This window comes from Trachurus japonicus, chromosome 13 (assembly GCF_045865225.1).
Source record: "Trachurus japonicus isolate A0001 chromosome 13, Traja_1.0".
Classification (NCBI taxonomy): domain Eukaryota; kingdom Metazoa; phylum Chordata; class Actinopteri; order Carangiformes; family Carangidae; genus Trachurus; species Trachurus japonicus.
The window spans coordinates 23,997,600-24,020,945 of NC_140919.1; the positions used below are offsets into that span (position 1 = coordinate 23,997,600).

General features: G+C 38.6%; 1 protein-coding gene across 4 annotated transcripts in view; it reads left to right on the forward strand.

Annotated features, from left to right (window-relative positions):
- Positions 1–23,346, forward strand: part of dync2h1 (dynein cytoplasmic 2 heavy chain 1) — a 126,306-nt gene that overhangs the window by 65,012 nt on the left and 37,948 nt on the right. For all 4 annotated transcript variants that reach the window (XM_085795492.1, XM_085795491.1, XM_085795494.1 and 1 more), the window contains 8 exons: positions 248–382; positions 1,571–1,714; positions 3,252–3,341; positions 9,614–9,679; positions 9,783–9,833; positions 9,914–9,967; positions 10,129–10,260; positions 12,355–12,427. In XM_085795492.1, coding sequence (XP_085651618.1) covers positions 248–382; positions 1,571–1,714; positions 3,252–3,341; positions 9,614–9,679; positions 9,783–9,833; positions 9,914–9,967; positions 10,129–10,260; positions 12,355–12,427 — 745 coding nt within the window. The remainder of the gene's footprint in view (positions 1–247; positions 383–1,570; positions 1,715–3,251; positions 3,342–9,613; positions 9,680–9,782; positions 9,834–9,913; positions 9,968–10,128; positions 10,261–12,354; positions 12,428–23,346) is intronic.

Consider the following 23,346-nt stretch of genomic DNA (forward strand, 5'->3'; position numbering starts at 1 on the left):
TTAAATAAAAAATGAATAAATGTCCTACATGAGGTCATTATAAAATGACATCTCTTGCTCTTCTAACTTTAATCATATCAGACTTAAGTCAATGGACCGAAGTATAACGGCTTTCTGTGATTTCTTGTGACCCCCCCCTCCCTCCTCTTTTGTCTTATTTTTCAACAAGACCATTTTTGCCCTTGTCTAATCTTTGCCATATCTTCTATTTGCATCTGTCTGTCCATCTGTCCGGTTCCCATGTCAGACCCTGGCTACAGCTCAGGGTAATATTCTGGAGAACAGGGAGCTGATAGACAGTCTGAACCAGACCAAGGCGAGCAGTGCCCTGATCCAGGAGTCATTATTGGAATCACACAGGCTGCAGGCATCCTTGGACCAGGTACTGTGCTTCAGGTGCATGCGCACACACACACACACACACACACACTCACAGAGGTAAAATCCGAAAAAAATTCAACGAAAAAACCTTCTTGCCTCACTGCACCCACCAATTGGTTAAATTATTTTTTAGTATTGACTAGCCAAATAGATTCCCTCTGAATGTCTGTAGCTAGGTACAAATCAAGGCAATAACTTTCTGTAATATCCGTTACAGGCGAATCCTGAAAAATGTAGCTCATCTTAGAATTTCAAGGAGAATCAGCATTAACCAGTGGATTACTGAAGTGTAATAACCAAACATCATCAGAAACACTTGGAAGTTTGGAAACTGTTTTAGTTATTTCCCTTGACATCGACTGCTATACTCCACTACCTCACTGATAAGAGAGAGCAAGAGAGGGCATGACGATTGAGTGCTATGAAAAAGAGAGAGAGAGAAACTAAGGTAGAGTGAGGCGCATAACATAGAAGGACACAGATAACGGCAGTCACAGATACAGAGACAGAATGTGTGGAATGTATAATGACATTTATGCTCACTGTGAATGTAAGATGACTCCATTTTTGGATGAAAGTTTAGTTTCTGTTCCAAAGCCTGATCATATATTCAGGTCAGTAATTCTACCAAAATTGAGAAGTTTATGCAGTTGTCTACACTGATACAGTATTTTCTAGTATTGGGCTGCATATATACATAAAACTAGTCTACATACTATATGCAAACCCACAGCCACGCTGTAATGTTCTACAATCTACTATCAGAAGCTCCTAAAGATGTGAATGCAAGGCGATATCAAACATGCATTTCATGATGGTCCTCTAGGGTGCAGTGTTACACCAGAACTGTTTTTGAACCTGTCTCTCAGTTGTTTTTATTTATTTATTTCCTCTCCCCTGTTTCTGTTTTTCTCTTATGGATCACCCTGTTTTTTTTCTTGCTTTTCCTGTGTTATCACACCTCATGTTGTCTATCCTCGTTTCTCCTTCCCTCTGTTCCATCATGATCAAAATAAATATTTTTCATTCTACTTTTCTGCTTATCTATCCCCATATAATACCCCTACCTTGCCATCCATACAATGTTTTGTTTTCTGTAACTATCTTAAACATTGATGGTTCTTTTTCATTCTCTCCCCTTTCATCTCTGTCCATTCTTTCTCTCTTTCTCCTTGTTTTTTTATTTCAGGAGCGGGACGCCTACTTGCCTCTTGCAGAGAGCGCTAGCAAGATGTATTTTGTCATCACAGACCTGTCGAAGATCAACAACATGTACCGCTTTAGCCTTGCTTCTTTTCTGCGGCTCTTCCAAAGGGCTCTTCAGGCCAAGAAGGTGACTGGATGCCACACAACCTGTATACTACTTCCATTTCCATCAAGCACAGCACTGTCTCAATGTGTTCACCTCGCGGAATTGCTGTAGTTGTAATTAATACTGAGGTGGTTGATGTTTCATGTGGAAATGACCCATGCCATGTGCATGGATAATATTACTTAAGTGCAGATGGAAGAAAATTTAGTTTGACATTTCTGGAAATGTGCTTATCCACTTTTCGTTAAATATAAGACTACACCCAGCAGCTAGTTAGCTTACAGTAGCTTTACTTAGCACAGCTTGCCTGGCTCCGTCCATTAGTAAAATGAACCGATCTTATAGCACCTGTGAAGCGCTCTATTTTAAACATTAAATCTGGATGTTCATTTCATACATATATGTATATATAAGTGTGAAAACAACAATTCACCATCTTACAGGAAGTAAGGTGTTAGACTGTTACTCCTTTTTATACATTCATAACCTTTTTCCCAAAATGCTGACCTATTCCTTTAAAATTTTGTGCGCAAAGTTGAAAGTACAAAACAAACAAACAACAAACACTCAACAGAGTCCTTTATTTTCAATGATTTGGTTTTAGATGAGGTTGAGTTTTGGTTGATATCAACCTGGTTGTGTTTTATCTTGTGAGTTTATCTCTGTGTTACCTGTGCAGCTGGAGAACACCACAGAGCGTCTATCACAATGCTGCTCTCCATCTGAGCCCTAAACGCTGTCTGATAACCAGAATACACACACAGAGTCACATACACAGGCACTGGGTTGAGAGATTGAGCACTAATTCCCCAAATCCTGTGTGGGTTGTTAGAGCCAGTGCTGTCATCCAAGAATGTCACCAGGCAGCAGCTGGTCACCACTGTTATATGTTTGTGTGTGTGTGTTTGTGTAGGTACGTTTGTGGACACATCCAGGGAGTATGGTCAGAATACAGCATTGATTCATGGACTCTCTCGCCCCTTTGTATCTTTTGGTCTGTTGTTGTATTGAATGAGCAAGTTTAATTTGCCATGAGCTCCAGATGGTTCCCGAGATTTGGAAGAGAATAACAACCTCACACGTTCGACAAAACACACTGAGTTTTTACATAAACACAAACAAATTAGCACACACACACAGAGCGACTTTAGTCAGGTCTTGTATACACATAGTGCTAACATGCACTAAATATAGGTGTCAACATGAAGTAGATGCTTGCAACAGAGACAGAGATTCACTCACCTCACTCACTTTACCTTGAATTTTCTGCTGAACACAAGAGTGTGACAAAACGAAAGGACACTTTAAGGAATAAAAATATCAACGCCAACTCCATTGGCACTCATGTAGCTCTCACCAATTTGGCTACAAGAAAGCACATAAATCATAGACACATGATGCACTGTTTCATGTTAAAGGAGGCTGGAAAAATAACCCCACTGAATCTCTATAATGACAGGATATCCCTCAGTTTAACATCATCTCACCTAGTTTAATGGGCCTTACCCCTCTGTATCTCTCACCTCACTAACCATGTCTATGTGTGTGTGCATTTTAGGAAGCAGAGAATACTGAAGCCAGGATTGCAGCTTTGGAGATGAGCTTGAAGAATATGGTGTATGAGTATGTCTGCAGATCGCTTTTCAAGGTAATACACACACTTACATAAACACTGTCTGCTTCTGTGTTGGTCACACATACAAATAGAGCAAATGGGGGTTGGCCTCTCTAACAATTTCTGCCATCACCAGTGATTCTATAGTGTGGTAAGAAAAAATGCAGTCATTTTCCTGGTGTGTTGTCTTGTGTAGTCCTGCTTTTTCTCTTACTACCACATAATGTCACAGTACGCTTTATCTGGTATTATAAAACGGAAAGTTGAAATCCGGCAATCTGATGGTTGTTAACTGTGATATAATGAGCGTATACCACAGCTACTATTCTAAAGCCTTATCACAGCATATCACTCCACGTCAGGGAAGTATGAATGGATATGCACCGGCCTATGAATGGAAGTTAGTTGTCATGTATTCATGACAACAAACTGTTACAGTAGGTAGAAAACGGCAGCCAGTGTTTTGATGAGGTTAACAAATAGACTAAATTAGTTGAATTCACATGTTCAAGGTTAACTTTTACCTCCAGGGAGGGTTAACAATGGTAGAGTGGATTGGGCATTGACTTTCTCCTGACAAAAAGACGACATGCAGAGCTAACATCCGGAGAGATAGGACTGTTTTTTTTTTTTTTTTTTTTTTACAGTGGGGCTATTTTATTAGATAATATGTATTTCTATTTTGATTGTGTATTCCTCTTTCATATTGCCATTATTGGTAACTGTTTTATAAAAGCAATACATAACTCCAGTCCGAGATATACGCTCATTATACCACGCTAAGGGGGTTTTAAGTAAACTTCTTCCTGCAGTGTGACTCAATTTTTTGTGAATTTATAATGGAACATACTTTTCTTATTGATCATTTAGATCAAATGCAGAGATCGGACAAACAGAAACATTTACACACTTACACAAGCAAACCTCTGCCATTAACACACTAATAAAGTGTCAAATATTGACCACCACAGCAATCATTGTATCGATCTGGCAGTAAATGGTAAATGTAATTTCTCTGTCTTGGGTGTTTGTGTGTGTGTGACTGTATGGTAATGGAGGTTTCACAGTGGATGTTAATTGCTGACCACATCTATAGGCTATCTTTGCGACACTTGCACACAAACACACACGTCCACACACAGCAGCAGCCCAGTTATTAGCAGAGAGGAAACACTGGCCTACATTATCAGTGCTCCTGTCAACAACCCCATATGTGTTACCAAAGAGATAACAATAGGGAGAAAAAGGGGAGAGGTGGAGGAAGGCATCCAATGAAAATATAAAAGTGGATAATGAGTAAGAGAAGACAAAAAATGAGTAAACGGTGATGAGAGAAAAAAGAAGATGGTATTTAGAGAGGAAAGGGGAATCAAGATTAGAAAGCTTCATGATATACTACATATTTGGAAAAAAAATAACAGACCACCTCACACTTTCTGAACGGCTCTGTTTTTGTTACGGTTGTTATGGTAGTGGTAGGCATTCAGGCTATTATGTCTTTGTGTTAAATTCCGCTGCAAACACAACTGATCCAGCTTAATAAGGTATTGATTGAGCATGGCTGGATACATCAAAGCCAGTATTGATTGTTGAACCTCTCATGAACAAAATTGTTTGCTTGTTTTTTATTTTATCTGGGGGGCAGGTGTAAACTTGTTAAGCTTTTGTTATGTGACCTTTATAGTTATTACATTATACACAGAACAAGACAGTGTGCATATACTGTATTCTGTCCCTGTGATGACCTGCAGTTGTTACTTATAGGAACAAAATAGGTACTTCAGATGGAACAGTATCTGGGCCTTGCCACTCTCTGAGAGCTCATAGAGTCATTATAACATCATTAAAGGTTTTCTTTTCATTACACTGGTGTACACTGGAGGGGTTGTTCACTCAGATTCAGATTATATTTTTAGACTTGTAAAGTAGTAAACCATCAAAGATAGCAAACAACAAGATGCGTATTGGTGTGATGTATATCGAAATGTATGTACAAACACTTCCTACAGTTGGTTTGGTGCTATTTTATGTTAGGTGCTTGCTTTTATTTACTTAGGCCTGTGTGTGGGCTGACAGGTTCAAGCATTCAGGAGGTTAACTGCGTGTGTGTGGAAGCAGTGGTTTGGGTTGTGGTGATGTGCTGGAGTGTGACATATTCCAGGTTGTACTGTCTACCGAGGTTCCTGTCCTGTCAGAGTGTCAGTATGACAGCGGTTCACATACACACACTCACTGACTTTCATCCTCATTGCACTCTCTTTGCCTCATTTCTCTGTGACACACATATGCACACACTGAAGAAACACAAGGTGCACGGCACGCACATAGCCACACATACACCAAAAAAGGGATATTGTGCCATTCTGGTTTTGATCAGTCATATCATTTCTCTCAGCTCTCTTTTGTCAACTGTAACTTCCTGTATATGGGGTTTATATTTGGCAGCTTGTTTTTTTTTTTTTTCGAACTTACTTTTTTATTTGACACATACAAACAAACATACATAAATTTAACAAACACCAAGGAGATGTATATTGTATAAAGTTACACTTGCTTGAGATTCTTGAAACTGAAAGTCTTTTCTTTTTTTTCATGTTGAATATTCTTTGTAAATATCAGTCCGTATTCTTGTACTTGTACGTCATATTTCCATAGTCCATTTCTCCTCTCTATTCTGCCTTGATTAGCATGTTACCTTAGTAGGGGTACATCACAAGTTTTAAAAAATACAAACAAAAAAACACTGCAGATTGTGTGTACTTTACAGGTAAGAAAGACAAGCGTACCGATTACGTGAGCTTTACCATTTAGAAAAACAACATTACAGATACGTATACTTTTAGAAAACAATAGTACAGAGTACGTGTACTTTACAAAATAAAACAACAACTGTACATATTACAAGTACTTTTCATGTGAGAAAAACAACACTACAAAGTACAAATACTTTACAAGTGTGAAAAAAAACGCTCCAATGAGAGAGAAAATAAAATAAAATTGGAGGTGATTAGAGGTTTGGCATCGCTTTTTTTAATAATGTCCATTTTTTATCAAACATGACTCTTTTCAACTGTAGTCTCGCTGTGATTTTCTCCATGACAAATACATTTTTTACCCTGTCTCTCCATTGTGTTATGCTTGGGGGCAGTGGTTTCAACCAAGAAGCTGTTATGGTCTTTTTTGCTACCAGCAGCAGGACTCTTAGCAAATATTTAGATCTCTTGTCTGTCATAGTATCAGGAATTATACCCAAAATATACAATGATGGTTCCATAGGGAAATTAATACCCATAATCTGTTTAATTTCCTTCTGAATTTTTTCCAGAAGTCTTGTATTTTGGGGTAATCCCAAAATATATGGGTGTAATCCCCCACAGCTCCACACTCCCTCCAGCATTTATCAGTTGTATTGCTATATTTTGATGTAATAAACGGAGTGTTAAAGTAGCGCATTTTCACTTTCCAGTCGAATTCCCTCCATGTTGGGCTGTTAGTTAATTTGTGTCCTTCTATAAATGTTTCCTCCCACTCTTCTTCTGATATTATGATGTTAGCTTCCAGCTCCCATTTTTCTTTTATATCAAAATTGTTATCATTCGATTCGTGTTGTAGAGCTTTATAATTTTTTGATATAACCCCTTTTTTTGATTTGTCCTCTGAAAATGACCACAACACTTCTTCTAATTTAGATGGTGTCTTGCAAATTTTCTCCCATTCCTGGTGTTTTTGTAGATTATCTCTTAGCTGCAAGAATTTGTAAAAATCATTAGCTGGTAAGTTAAATTATTTTTGTAATTGTGTGAATGATTTCAATGTTTGTCCCTGAAGGAAGAAAAAAGCAGTCGCTCAACTCATAGCCTTGATATAGAAAAAATATATATAATTTATTAAAAAAGGACCGACGTTTCGACCTCACACAGGTCTTCCTCAGGGTGAGGCCTGTGTGAGGTCTGTGAAAATTTTCTTCCTCTTAATGGGATGATTTAAACCATGCACATTATAAGAAACAAGGTTCAACCTATTCATTATACCATAAGATGTAAGCATTCCGCTGTGTTCCTCATATAAATCAAAACAACTGTGTAAAACGGCACACAGCGAAAAAACAAACAAACAATACGCATCTCCCTCTGAACTAATATACAACAATTACACACTATGACTCCCAAAAGTCCCATCATCAGAGAGATGTGGCAAGATCTCTCTGGGGAAACAGCACAATGTGCACCTGCAACTTCTCAGCTGTAATTAAGTTGCTGCTTACTCAAATTGAGATTCAGTTAAGCTCATTCTACCAATTTTGACATTAATCTATGTAAGTAATACTGAAATCACATAACTAGCTCCTTTTATTCTCTTTAAGCATTATACTAGACATATATTCAAATTGACCGTATTACCCTTCAGGATTGACACTTATTTTCACCTTTAGTTTCTAGACTGTTGTCTTGCCTTTACCACTGTGAACCTCAGAGTTCATTGAATGAGAGCTTGTAGATCTGCCTCTGTGATGCGTGGCTGTCTCCTCTTCCCCTTCTGTCCTGGCACCGCCGTCCAGCTGCCCTGCATCCTCACTCTCTGTAGTTTCTCCCATTCGTCCTCCTCCACGTAAATCCCCATGTTCTTCAGCATGGGTGCAGCATCCATCAGTGTGGCGTCTTAGTCCCGGTTTCCAGAAACACTTTCAGCTGTGCAGGATATGGAGACTGTGCCTTTTATGTTTTTCTCCTTCAGTTTTTTTATTACATCCCGCACTTGTTTCCTTTTCTTCTGTATCTCTGTAGTGTAGTCTTGGTTAAAGTAGATGGTCCGTCCCTCATATGTTATTTTTTGTTTCCATGCTTGTTGTATGATGCGGTCTTTCACCTGGTGGTCGATGAAGCGGGCTATGATGGCTCGCGGGGGGGCCGTGCCGTCTTTCGGTTTAGCAATCAGCGAGCGATGTGCTCTTTCGATGCGGATGTCCACGGCTGCTGGGATTTGTAGTGACGAACGGATTAAGTCAGTCACAAATCCTATAGTGTCGTTTTTCTCCGTTTTTCTCCATCATTTTTGTTGTTGTTAACTTTCCTTGTCAGATTTTCTTGACTTTGACCCGCTTTCTGTTGTTAATAATGTTTAAAAGAGCTAGTTTTAATTGGTTTCTTCGAGAGCTAACTTTTTAGGCTGTCTTATCCAACATGGCGCCACCGGAAGTCGGCAGCTTGGTTTTAATCATTCAGACATCGGATAAAGAAATGAACCCTGGCGAGGGTTGCAGAGAGGGCATGCTAGTGTATTGCTCTGGTCAAAGTGTAACCTGATGGTTACTCTCACTGCCTCTACAGCTGTTGGTAATAGACAGTACACGTTACATGAGGTGACAGCCAGAGATGTGTTGGGAAGGTTTTTGAAGATCTGGAGAAAACTTGATATGCATGGACACACAGTTGTCCCCCAGGTCAATCAAATGATTTTTCAACAACAGTGTTCACATCTGGTAACAGTGATAGCAGTTTCTGTGAATAGCCAGAATGATTAGATTAACACCGGCATTTGACTTCCTGCCACTTTACAAAACACAGCATTGAGAAGTATTACTGAATTGCATTCTACTTCCAATTAGGTTGCCCTTGCCAGCAACTTTTTAAGTGCATAAAATGAGATTTACATAAATATGCATGACTAGCACAGAGGCATTGTGGCTGTATTTCAATGTGGATGTTATTAGTGGCTGTTGTTAAGTTTGGTGAATACATATTGTGTTATTGTTATTTGTGTCAGACAGTGTCAGGGAGTCAGAAATAATGCAATGTGTACAGAGAATATATAATATATATATATATTTGTTTGTTTGTTTGTTTGTATATGGAAAATATACAGTAAAAGTATTAGAGACGTGGCATAAATTACTAAAAGTTTTCTCAACAACAACTCATACATTTGTGAGAGCAAAGGGACTTTTAACTCTAACTCTAATTCTTGGCCTGGTATTAAAATTTGGTTTGGATTCTGTAAGGGAGAGCAGAAGTATCTTGTTAAAACCAAGGGACTGAATTATTCTTAAAGGAATAAAATACTGTTCACTGGATTGAAGACGAGAAAGAGAGAGACAGACACAAAGAAAGACAGGGATGTTCTTTTAAGTTCGGCAAGCTGAGCTTATCATGCAGTGGGAAAATGAGCTTGTCTGCCTTCAGTGTGGATGAGCTGCTAAGATTTGTAGTCTACTCTTTGTTTGTGGTGGGGCAAAATTGCATTTTATCATATGTAACATACTATTCAACATGTACTGTACGGTATCTCTCTCTCTCTGCTTCTCTCAGGCTGACCAGTTGATGTTTGCCATGCACTTTGTGAAAGGCATGTACCCTGAACTCTTCCAGGAGAATGTGAGTATTATTGTATTGTGCAGCAGTTCTGCTGAGCTCCGGGACAAATTAAATGTAGAAATATTAGCTTTAGAGCTTTGAAATGTCAACCTTTTCACCGTAGGAATGGGATGTCTTCACTGGATCCATCGTAGGAGAAATGTTTAAGAAAGAGGTAAGAGTGCTGTTTTCTTCTGAAAATAAGACAACACAATATTAATTTTTGTCCTTAATGCACAAGTCCTCTCTCGGCAGGAGTTCCCCTCTTGGATTGATGTGGAGAGGCATGGAACAGTGGCCATTTTAAAAGTAAACACCCAATATACGTACTGACATACACAATTTCAGTTTTACATTACAAGTATAGGACAATGCTTTCTAAATCAAAATAACTTGATATTTACTTTTTTGCCATTCATTATTTGGTCTGTCATTCATCTGTTCAAACTTTTGCCATCCTTTTCTCACAGACTACATTCCCGGCCCTCTACCAGTTGCTGTGTTTGAGTGACTCAGACCTTTGGCTGTCCTTCTCGCGGAGCTCACAGTGTGAACAGGAAATCCCATCTTCCATTGCCAAGAAGATTACTCCCTTCCAGCAGGTCAGCTTTCAATCAAAACCAGTCATTTTATCAGCCAAATTTAACAACTTGTCGTTATTCACAGGCCATGTCAGATGTTAACACAAGTTTTTGACCTATGCCAGAAATTTTCAGTTTGATTGTTTCTCTGTCCGTTAGCAGATTTAATGTAATATGTAAAATCAGTCCATTAATATGATACTGTACGTCATCAAAAATGATACGTCTTTAGTGTATTTAGCGCACACCATATGGGTTTTAACAAATCACATTACAAACCCATTTCTACATAAAATTATTCTCTGTGTGGTGCTCGGTGGTTGAGTGGTTAACAGCATGGGCTCTAGTTTCGCAGACCAAGTGCAGCACAGGTGCGCTGTGCCAACGGAGTGTGTCAACGCGCATTTTGCAAGTTTCTTGCACCGCCCACCCTGACGCAAGTACTCCTCTTTCCCACCTCCGTCCCTCCTACTGGTGCAGGTGGGAAAGAGGGAGGGAAGAGGGCGTGACTGGGTTTAACACAGCCGAGTCAGATCTTCACCAATCAAATGAACTCCTCTCCTCACCGTTAAATGCGCTGTGGCAGGGGGGCACTGCAATTTTGTCATTTTATATTTCAACATGGACGAAGGAGACGGCAACGCCAGATGGCCAAACTTTTTCTAGGAGGAAACTGATGTTTTGTTGCGGGAGGTCCAAGCTCACAGTGGCCAAATATATGACCCACCAGGCAGCGTCCACAAAGCCGAAAGTACAGTAGGAAATGCTGGGCAAGCCGACCACTAAAGACAAAACGATATATTTATCGAAAATGGAGCCATTAACAAGTGTGGGTAACATATATTCATCCACATTAATGTGAGACTTTTTCATAACCAAATACAAACTCCTCGTTGTCCCTTTAATCAGGTTTGTCCTGATACACTGAGAACCGTTGCCCAGTGAAAAAAAAACACACCCATTTTCCACTACCACCTGTGCATAAAGGACACATCGCAGAGCGTCTCTTCTTTTTCTCTTTTCTTTTGAATTTTCCGAGATGAGAGGTGGCGAATATATACTCACTCTCTGATGCCAAGGCTGTTTGTGGTTGGCTGAGACAGATGTGAACTCGTTAGTTTGCATCACGTTTTCATCTGTGTTATTGTAGTCAGGTTGAGTTTCCATTACGTGTGCCAACCGCCTTTGATCTGACATCAGATGTGATGGAACAATCGATATAGATATACGTACATTTATTTGCCAATTCAGATAATTGCATTAAATAGTGGTTGTTGTGATTATTTATTGCACTGAAATGTGCCTGTCATTCTGAAAACCTGCCTGTGAAGTTTTGGTGACGTGTGCGCACTGTGTGCCGGTCAACCAAACTAGCACTCAACCGGCTGCGCTCAGCCCTGCACTGAGAGTAGACCAGGTTGGAGTTGGCGAGCTTTCAGCACAGCCTTTGGGCACGAAACTGTCACTGTGCCAAGCGGAATCTGTGACATCTCCCCCTGCTGCGCCGCCACACCCATCTCGGCGCGTCGTGGTCTACCAAACTGCCAAACTGACCACACGCATGAAACTAGCACTGTGCAGGGTTTGCCACCCTGCACCACCAGTGTCTCTCTGCACTATCCTATTAATTAAAGGCAAAAATGCCCTAAAAACATTTATTTAAAAAATATATTCTCTGCTATTTTTTAAGAAACAGGATTGGACAAGTACACTTTAAGTACACTTAAAGTTGCTATTATCAGACATTGTTTCAAGGCTCATATTAACAGATCTAGTTGATATGCCATGTTTATATATACAGTACCCAGTGTACGTTATAAAGCATCTCTGAGGATTGTCACTAGTTTTTACTCTCAAGTTTTAGTGACTGTCAAACCAGCTGACTTACTCATTTTCTTTGTGTATTGTGTTCTCAAGTGCACTGAAAGAAAAATAGCCTCTGAATGGGACAGTGGCTCTGTATCCATGTTTTTTTTTTTTTCTCAAAGGCTGACTTTTGAATCAATAGCTTTTTGGTTTATGCGTGGGACTGACCTTCTGTCAAGTTTCAATGGATACCTGTTGTTTCTTTCTTCATCAGTTTCTCTTTCTCCCATTGCTCTCCCCTGTCTCCAGCTATTATTGGTCCAGGCGGTCAGACCAGACCGGCTGCAGAGTGCCATGGCAGCATTTGCCTCCCAGGCCCTGGGTAAGTGGTTCATATTAGGAATCTTTTTTTATTTTATTTTTTTTATTGTTTATCCGTGTTAACCTAAGTGGGCTGGAGTTGAGTTCAAAATGTTTCTATTGTGGGCCAGAATACACATAAAACATCTGCCATTATTTCCCATGGAAAAATAACAGAAACAAACACATTTACAGCATAATCATGCCGCCCACTTGGCACCTACCCACTCCGGATATGGGTCTCACCTTTATTGATATTTTCTCTTTTTTCCTTCCTACTCTCACTTAGTCAGACCAAGACCTTTAAAATTAGTATCACATAAATGAATATATTTGCATCACATCTTGCGCATAAATTTTGATGGTAAACAATCTAAGTAATAGTTTGGCTGTTTCTCCTAAGATTTCTTCTATGTGTCCATGAGCATGAGACACTAGAGACACAGATCAATAATGACCTTAGAGTTATATGTACAGTTACTCCTTTTTCCCTTTGTTGTGTTATTTTCCCAGGAGTTTTGATGCTTTTGCTTCTGGGGTCCCAGATAGCTGTCATGGTAAATGTCAAAGAAAGAAATGCCACAACACAGACAATGACTTCTGCTAAATTTATTAAAAAATAGTAAACAGAAGCTTAATGAAACCAGTCTCTCAGAAAATTACAAATCTATATATATTTTGGCTAACAAGATAAAGTGTACATAATAAAGATGCCACCCTATATGATAAGGATATTAATATAACCCATTTGATTTATTTGCACATTTTTGCAAAATTCCATTTCCTGTCATTAACCAAAGGCATTAGCCCCCTAATAAGGTCCAAAAAGTGTTGAGCGTTATATGTCAGATAAATAAACGTGAATAATTTGAGAAATAATAAAGCACAGAAGCAAGGAAGTATTCTATGAACAAATATGCATAAACAAATGACACCATCCTGGGGTGAAGAGTGAAGAATCCCCTTTATTTCATACTAGGCCCAGTCAGCTGCATGTGCATAGTGTCAGAGCTTACTTTTCACATTCACCACTGTTGATGAATGTTTTTTGTTGGACTCAAATTTTGAACCGAAGCTGCTTTGTGAACAATAAGACAATTATGATTAGCTGTAAAAATAAAAAATAAAAAATAAAAAAACAACTGAAAGCTGTATTATTTGTATTTGTTCTGTTCAAATTTTTGAACTCCTGAAGCTGAGTCTGATTGTTCTGAATTAAAACAATTTACCCCTTTTGTTAAACTACTTGACCTTGGCACTCATTTTGCAGTGTAGAAATAGGCTGTAGGCTTTTATGCCCACCTTGTGAGCCGCACTTTTCATCAATGTTTTTTTCTTCTTCAGTGTAGTCCTTTTATGTGGCTTTCATCACTATGAGAATGCCACTGTCCTTGAGTAAATGCCACATACACACATGTTTCTCTGTTTTCTTTTCTCATTGTCTCTCTCTCTCCCACACTGACGCAAACCTACATAAGCTTCCTCTCTCTCTCTCTCTCTCTCTCTCTCTCTCTCTCTCTCTCTCTCTCTCTTTCACATACACAGTTACGTTGTTGCTGCTAATTGGTGTCAGATTAAACAAATATGCTGTTTTTTTTGGGTTTTTTTGCATATTAGTGCATCCAACTAATATTCAGTTGTTCAGTGTTTTTCTTTGCTTTGTTTTTTAATTGTTTTTGTGGAACAATACTGAGGACATCCAAACTATAAGTTAACATGGAATTATGCAATAGAGGAAACATGCAAACAGTAAAATGATGTATATTTTAGATTTCTCTCCTCTTTAATTATCTTGTTCAGAAATATTCAACTGTTTTCCTAAAACACTGTCAGTACCAAATAGAAAGAAGAAGTCTTCTTTCTACTACTATGGACTACTTTCCTGACACCATCAGCACTAATTTGGACTGTTAGTACCAACCTTAGTAAAAGCTAATATAAGACAGCATTAATAGTGTAGCATATGGTTTCTGTTTTAGTTTGTTCTTATTTACATTACAAGACAACTCTTTCTCTTCCTCTCTCTGCCTCTGAACATGTCATCATACAGTATCAATATACTGTAAAATGCATCTTAAAAAGCCTGGTGTTAACCTTTGAGACATACAGTATATGAGCTTTGCTCCTCAGCATCTTTCATGGCAAATAAGCAGTAATTCAAGGCTTCTTTTAATGACAAAACTCTCCCCAAAAGATAATTTGCATTGTGCTGCTCCAATCACTTTTGACAGTAAAGTCAACCAGAAATAATTTGTAATGTTATCAGATAACAGTGGGCATATAACAGATGGGTCACAAACTAAAGGAAAAAGCTAAAATAAATAAATAAATAAGTGGAGAAACAGGACAAGGAACAAGAACAGGTGCAAGTATGAGTGTGGAAATGATGTGAATCATTTGCTGTGGCCTTTGCAGTCACCAGATCTCAACCCAGCTGAACTCCTATGGGAGATTTGAAACTAATGCATTCTCCTTCACTACCATCCAAACACCACACAAGGGAATATCTCCTGGAAGAATACTGCACCATCCCTTCTGTAGAGTCTCAGACATTCGTAGAAATGTCAAGGTGCATTTGAGCGGTCCTGGCAGCACATGGTGGAATCACGTCTTTTTATAGTGATTTCCAATGACAGACAAGAGTCATTTCCAGTAAATACATGAAAGAAGTCTCCGTGTTCAGTTTTGTAACTGGCCTGAAATCAGCTGAGATAGGCTCCAGCTCACCCGTGACCCTAGTGCAGGATAAGCGGTATAGAAAATGAATGAATGAATGAATGAATGAGTTTTGTAACTCATTTCAAGTTTGAAATTTCCCACCAATATGTTTATCGTCTCCATATCAAAAGTAATCAGAACTGTTAAAAAGGGTGGGTCTATTTTGTTTCATTCTTTATTACTGTATGTTGATACTGAGTGAGATTACAAAATGTCTTATATTTGTAACTTTAAAAATGTTGTGTGTAGAATGCTGTGACATTCTTGAGTTTGGGAGTTTTTCCTTTACTTTGTCAGACCTTTGTATTTTGTCTGGTTTTGTTGGCACAATTAATGAAACTTAAACCAGCTAACAACTCTTACAGATATACAGCCCATGCCTCAACTGTTCACCATAAACAACTGATTAAAATATTGACCTTACGATGGCGCTAATGGAAAGTTAGAGAGAAATCTAAAGTAATTAAAATCAATCCCAACACGGACATGAATTTCGAGAAACAATCTGTACAACATGAACACGATCAATCAGTCAATCAATACTTCAGAAAGATTGGTTCACTCAACCTTTTTTGGGCTTTTTTTTTTTCGCCTTTTAATGGAAGCACAGTCGAGAGAGAGACAGGAAATTGGGAATGACATGCAGGAAAGGCCTGCTCGATGCGGGATTCGAACCGAGGCCTCCTGCAGTGAGGACTGTAGCCTCAACACATGGGGCGGCTGCTCCACCAACTGAGCTAAACACCACCCCATGACAGACCTTTGACATGTCTTTTCAGACCTGGAAGACACTGATTTCTTTATAAAAAGTTCTTCAAATGTTTCTGTGAAGTCACTTCAACAGTGCCAAGCACTGTGTGGTTTGTAAATCCACTAGTGCTTCTATAAAGCACAATGCTTCTTCTTTTGATCTTATTTAGTGCCTGGCTTGTTGTTACTGTACCTTACTGCTACCTGATCTGGTCAAATGATACTTTTCATACCATGTACCGTATGTCTTCCTCATTTAGTATTTACTGCTTACTTTGTCAGGAAACCTGAAAAACATGAATAGTTTCAATTGAGATTTAAACTTACAATACAATATTTTAACTTACAATATCCCCGTATTTTTTGAAAGTGACTGGCTGTAAATTTAACTGTAGCGTTTTCCCCAGCGCTCAAATTTTTTTCACAGATGTTTAAATAGGACACTCAGGAGAGACCCAGTGGAAAGGAAGAGGTTGCAAAAAGGGATGAAAGGGAGGTGAAATAGACAGCGAGAGAGAGAGAGAGAGAGAGAGAGAGAGCACTTTGGTGAGCCCCAGTACTCTGAATGCTTTGCTTCTTACTGATAGCAGAAGCTCTTTTGACTGAAACTCAGTGTCAGCTGTTGTGCAGCTGCTTCAGAGTGCTAATAATAATGCTGGCTCATTGAGGATGAGAATTTATATATATTTATGAGTGTTTCTTAGCCTGTGTTTCTTTCTGTGAAGGTGTACATTTTATTTGCTCTATATTGTGTGGATTTTATTGGGACTATGTTAAAGTTGTAGGGGTGTAACGATACACAAAAATCACGGTTCGGTACGTACCTCGGTTTTGAGGTCTCGGTTCGGTTCATTTTCGGTACAGTAAGAGAACAAAATGCAAAACACGAATTTGCTTGTTGTTAGGAATTTTTCTAAACCAAATTTACATGTTTTAGTCAAATGTAATTATTTTACTCACCTACTAATGTTATGTTGTAGGTACATTGTCCCTGATACAAATAAACTTATTAAACTAAACTAAGCCATTATACAAAATATGAAAAAAAAATATAATAGGCTACTGTTGTAAAGTGCTGCCTAATAAGTTCAATAAATTATTCTCAAAATAACAAAACATATAAAATAAGCCTTACAATGAATAAAATATTCACAAATAAACAAAACATATAAAATATGATTAAAAAAAAAACTTCTCACACAACTTTTTTTTTTTTTTACATGTAAAGTGCAGCACTAACAGTTCAAGCCAGTGACGGACTGACCATAGGGCAATGTGGGCAAATGCCACAACGGCTGCCTGACGATGCAACCGTTCGGCCGCAAATACATTAAAAAATGAATGAATAATGCGGATCATCACGACGGCACAGTGCTAGTGTCAACACGACAGCGACGTGCGCCTGTTCTTGGTGCATCTGCGGCAGATCCACAGGTAGTCCAGTAATTTTAGGCCAAAAAAGGGGTCAACGTTAAACAAATTACAACAGAAGCAAACCCAACTGATTTTGTATCCTCAACATGTCCTGAGTGAGGGAAAAAAAGCCCCGAAGAATCCCATTAGGGGAAAGTTTCGAAAACCTAAACATATCCCATTTATACGCATATAAAAAATTTTTTTCACATGAATAGGGTAGAATTTTTAACCTTTAGATATCTCCATGAAAATTACTGAGTTGATTACTTACATTAAGACAAACAAAAAATGTATTACAAGTTTTTTGAAATTCTTTGTTAACATGAGCAAATCTGCATAAATTTGCATAAATCCCACCGTTTTGACGGCACATGTATATATGAAGTTGCTGTGGTGGTACCAACATGAAAATTGGAATGAGTTTACTCCATCGGTCAGCCAACAAGTTGACCACTTTAAATTTCAAGATGACTGCAATTTTTCAAGATAGCCACATCCTTAGTAGAGCAGGTATGACATGGTCCGTCTCTATTAATGCTCATGGGTAGCCTAAATTGGTTCCATTCCTTAAGTGAGCCAACAGTGCATCAACTTCATATGTGCCGTCAAAACGGTGGGATTTTTGCAGATTTATGCAAATTTGCTCATGTTAACAAAAAACTTGTAATACATTTTTTGTTTGTCTTAATGTAAGTAATCAACTCAGTAATTTTCATGGAGATATCTAAAGGTTATCAATGGGATATGTTTGGGTGCTTTTCGAAACTTTCCCCTAATGGGATTCTTCGGGGCTTTTTTTCCCTCACTCAGGACATGCTGAGGATACAAAATCAGATGAGTTTGCTTCTGTTGCAATTTGTTTAACCTTTTCTCATAAAATGACTGGACGTGCTCGTGCACAACTGCGTTTCCATTACAGATTTTCGCAAAATAAAAGCGATATTTCTGAAACTTCGAAAAAGTGCAACTGCCATTTGCGGGTGTTTCCATAGAGTGCCGAAGCGGAAGCAGGAAGTAACGGCCCCATGGGTCCTCAATTCGAAAAAAGGCTCCATAGAAATGAATGAGAGTCCAAGATTTATTTCGTGATCCGTTTGAATTGTGCCATGACAAAAAAATATGTCCTCTACCTGTTTAAAACATCACGTTTCATGCCGAGAAATCAGCAGTTTATCGTAAAACGGCAACAGAAGAATGTATTTTGTGTGACGATGCTCTGCGGACTACAAATCTGGTGTCCCACAAAAAATACGTCACCAACTGACACGGGAAAGGGCGGCATTTGGTGTGTGACGTCACCTACGCGACTTGTAGTCTTTCTGGTTACGGATTCTTCGGAATTTTATTTTACAATAGTTTTACAACAAACGGCTGATTTCTCGGGATGAAACGTGATGTTAGAGAGAGGAGATGGGAGCCACAGCCTCCACCTCCACTCCTCCTACAAGCAGGAAGGGTATGGAGCCATTTCCCTGACATTAAAAGTTGGCATTGAAAACAGAATTTGGCATTGTAATAACAATTTTTGGCATTGAAAATAAAATTTGACATTGTAATAAAAGTATTGACATTGAAAAATGTTGGAACACAGGCATAAAAATACAATATTTGATTTGGATTTTTTTTTTTTTTTTAACAATATTTTTTATTGATTTTTAACTTTTACAAGAAAGGGATGGATACATAATATGGTCCACAGGAATGAAAAGCAAAACAAATAGACAAACAAAACAAATAATTTAAAAAAAAACAAAAACAAAAACAAAAACAAAACAACCACCGTCAGCTCAGATCTATATAATTAGGGTTCAGTAAGAAAAAATATACAGTATGAGCATTCAAGAAAATCCCTGCAACATTATACAAGAGACACCAGGCTCTACATAGTTCAAATAGGGTTCCCAAACTTTATGGTATTGGTCTGTTCTTAAATGTAATATGCATGTAAGGTACTCTAATGGCACTAGATCAAACACTACTCCTTGCCAGCCTTTAACAGTTGGTACCCTGTCATTGATCCATTGTAACAGAATATTCTTTCTCGCTGCATAAGCAAGTATACAGTACAGCCTCTTATTATGTTTTGATGTTAAACGACGATTTGGGAGGCCCAAAATAAGGGACACTGGGTCCATCTCCAGTTTTAAACCAAATATCTTCTCCATTTCAGATAATACATTAGACCAATACATTTGCAGTTTTCGACATGACCAAAAACAGTGAGTTAGGGTACCAATTTCAATCTTGCATTTAAGGCAAGTGGGTGAGAGAGTCGGATTGAAATAATGTCTGCGGTTGGGAGATATGTGCATTCTGTGTATAATTTTTAACTGCATTGCTTGGGCACGATTACAAACTGAAATTGACTTAGCATGTCTCCAGACATTCTTCCATTCTTCATCTTCAATTATTATATTTAGCTCCTTCTCCCACGTGCCTTTAAGCTTCTGCAACTTATTTGGGGTCGCGAGAAACATAGCTTTATACAGTAAACTTACAGATATCTCTCTATCTGATGAAAATATTAATTTCTCAACAGGAGAACTTTCATGGTTCTCAACTAACGTAGTACTATGTAAGACATAGTGCCTTATCTGCAAGTAACGAAAAAAGTCACATCTGGGGATAGAATATTTCTCTATTATTTGTTCAAATGTCATCATCACATTATCAGAGAATAGATCCTTCAATCTATGAACACCTTTATCCCTCCACTTTTTAAAACCAGTATCGACCATCCCAGGCTGAAAATCTGGATTATTCACAATAGGGGTAAAAACAGATGTGAACTTTGACCTTCCCTCAAGTCGACACATTAATCGCCAGGCCTTAACTGTATTAAGCGTAACTGGATTATTACAACTCAGTCTGATATTTTTAAATTTCTTAAAAAACAGTAAGTCCCTTAATGGATATTTTGAAAGGGAAGCCTCAACACCCAACCAAATAGAGTTTGAGTTGTTTACAACCCAGTCATAAATGTACCTCATGTGAGTACTTAGCTGGTATGTTCTAATATTTGGTAAGTCTAAACCCCCTATTGAACCTGGGAGCTGCAATGTAGCCATTTTGAGTTTTGGTCTGCGCTTGCTCCATATAAAAGAGCTTAGCCAGCCATTCAGGTCTTTTATCACCCTATTTGAAAATATGACCGGGATCATTTGAATTGGATATAACAATCGAGGTAGTACATTCATTTTGATCAAGGATATACGCCCTAGCCAGGAGACAGGCAAAGAATTCCAACGCTCCAAGTCCTGCCTCACCTTCTCAAATAGGGGAATGAAGTTGGCTTTATACATTTGCTTAAATGTAGGAGTTATGAATACACCTAAATATACAAAACCCATAGGAGACCACTTAAAGGGAAAGGAAGGTAAGGCAGCCGGTATCGAATTGAGACTCCCAAGTGGCATGGCTTCAGACTTGGTCAAATTAATTTTATACCCCGAAAATTTGCTAAATAGATCAATAATGTTAAGTAGAGATGGTATTGATGTCTCCGGATTGGTTATGAATACCAAAACATCATCTGTGTACAGACTTATCTTGTGCTCATAATCAACTTGCAAGCCTCGTATAGCAGGTGCCATCCTTATGGCCTCTGCCAAAGGCTCGATGGCAATGGCAAATAAGAGGGGCGACAAGGGGCAGCCTTGCCTCGTTCCTCTGTACAATGGAAAACTGTCCGATTTAAGCCCATTAGTCAAAATAGCCGCCTGCGGATTATCATACAAAATTTTAACCCACCCAATGAAATTATCCCCAAGACCAAATTTGTTTAAAGCATAAAATAAATAAGCCCATTCTACCCGGTCAAAGGCTTTCTCAGCATCAAGAGAAAGCACTAGACCATCAATATCCATTTGCTGGAAAGCCTGAATTATATTGAGAAGGCGCCTAACATTATTACGGGAGTTACGCCCTTTTATAAAACCTGTTTGATCTTCTTTTATAATTTTAGGCAAAAGGTCTTCAAGTCGAGTAGCTAGGATTTTTGAAAGTATTTTCCGGTCCACGTTGAGAAGAGCTATCGGTCTATAAGAAGAACAGGATTCTGCGCACTTCCCCTTTTTCAGTATGAGAGAAATATTTGCTTCTCTTAAAGTCTGGGGTAGTGTATTATGTAAGAAGGAATAATTAAACATGTCAAGTAATGGGTCTGCTAATAAATCACCAAATTCTTTATAAAATTCACCACCAAACCCATCGGGTCCAGGGGCTTTTCCGTTTTTTAAGGTTTTTATAGCATTCAATACTTCCTCTCTGGAAATAGGAGCATTAAAGCTTCAGTTGGTAACAATTATTCAGTCATATTTGCTGGAATTGTCACTATATTCTGATGGTCAGACATTAAATGAGTAATTTAGGACAAAATCCAACTCCTCTGGCTCCACCTACAGCCTGTAATCGTATTTGCCAAAATCCACCGAGCCCGACGATTCTCCACCAGTCAGGTAGAGGGAGCAGGAGGAGCAGCCAATCGCCGCTCCTACACGTCGTGCTATGGATACGGTACATCTTTTTTTTTTTTTTTTTTTTCTCTGTGGGTGCGTTCATGGCTACTTTGTGTGTGTCTGTGTGTGTGTGGGGCGCTTGGCAGAGCTTCATAAAGGGACCTGACGGAGTATTGTCTTGAAATTTCCGACCAAGTCGCGGAGTTTACTTTCACTTTCGTCAACTTACCAACTGGAGCTTTAAGATTGGTTTGCTGTTCGGTTGATAGAGTGGGCAAACTAAGCTGAGAAAAGAAATTCTCCATTAGGTCAAGTGCATCACATGGTTGCTCAGATGCATACAGCCTACAATAAAATTCTTTAAAGGTGTCATTTATGAACTTATTATCATATATGCGATTGTTCTGAGCATCACAAATGGCTGCAATAGACTGTGATTCTGATCTTTTTTTGGTAAGGTATGCTAAATATTTCCCAGGCTTATTCCCATGTTCATAAAATCTTTGTCTGGTAAATTTAAGTCTGGTCTCTTCATCTTGCGTAAGGAGGTTATCCAAGGTTGACCTAATTGCAGATATTTCTTGCAATAAAGCAGGAGTTGGAAAATTAACATAGGTTCTTTCTTTTGTTTTAAGTTCAGTCGTTAACAAATTTTGCTTCCTCAGTTTTCCCTGCCGTTTGCTGGCTGAAAATGAAATAATAACCCCTCTCGTATACGCCTTGATAGTTTCCCACAGGAGGGCAGGGTTATCTGTTGACTCGGAGTTAACAGACAGAAAGTATCTAAACTCAGTATTAAAATAGGATACAAAGGTATGGTCCTTTAAAATAGTTGTATTCAGTCTCCAGTATTTTACTCTGCTTCCCATACCACTAAGGGAGAGATCCAGCACCACACTGGCATGGTCTGAGATGACAATACTGCCTATTTCACAAGATAAAACTGAGTGTAAGGAGAGCCCAGGTAAAAATTGATTTGGATTTTTTAAAAAATATATTATCATGTAGTTTTCAATGTCAGTCTTCAGATTTCTTCTTCATGTCCATCTTTTTCAGTGTGTTTTTTTACACTGCATTTTTCCCCCAGTCTCACTGGTTTTCAGTTTCAATTTTTTTTTTTCTTTTCTGTTTCAGTGTTCTTTTTTTTAATGCCAAGTTACTGTCAGGGTTTTGGCGTGGAGGGGAGGGTCTGAGGGGAGGGGCTAGGGGCGCATGGAGAAGATATCTGAAGACTGACATTGAAAACTACATGATAATATATTTTAAAAAAATCCAAATTAAATATTGTATTTTTTATGCCTGTGTTCCAACATTTTTACAATGCCAAATTTTATTTTCAATGCCAAAATTTTTTATTACAATGCCAAATTCTGTTTTCAATGCCAACTTTTAATGTCAGGGAAATAGCTCCATAGAAGGGTCTTCAAGCCTCTGTTTTCTCGCTAGCGGTAGCATTAGCGGTAGCATTAGCTGTAGCATTAGCGATAGCCACAACGTAAACGGGCTGCATGTGTAGCTGCAGGCGGACTGTAAACACACACAACTTCTGTACCGAAACTCACTCGTTCTCAGCTCTGTGCCAAACCGAACGCCCCGTACC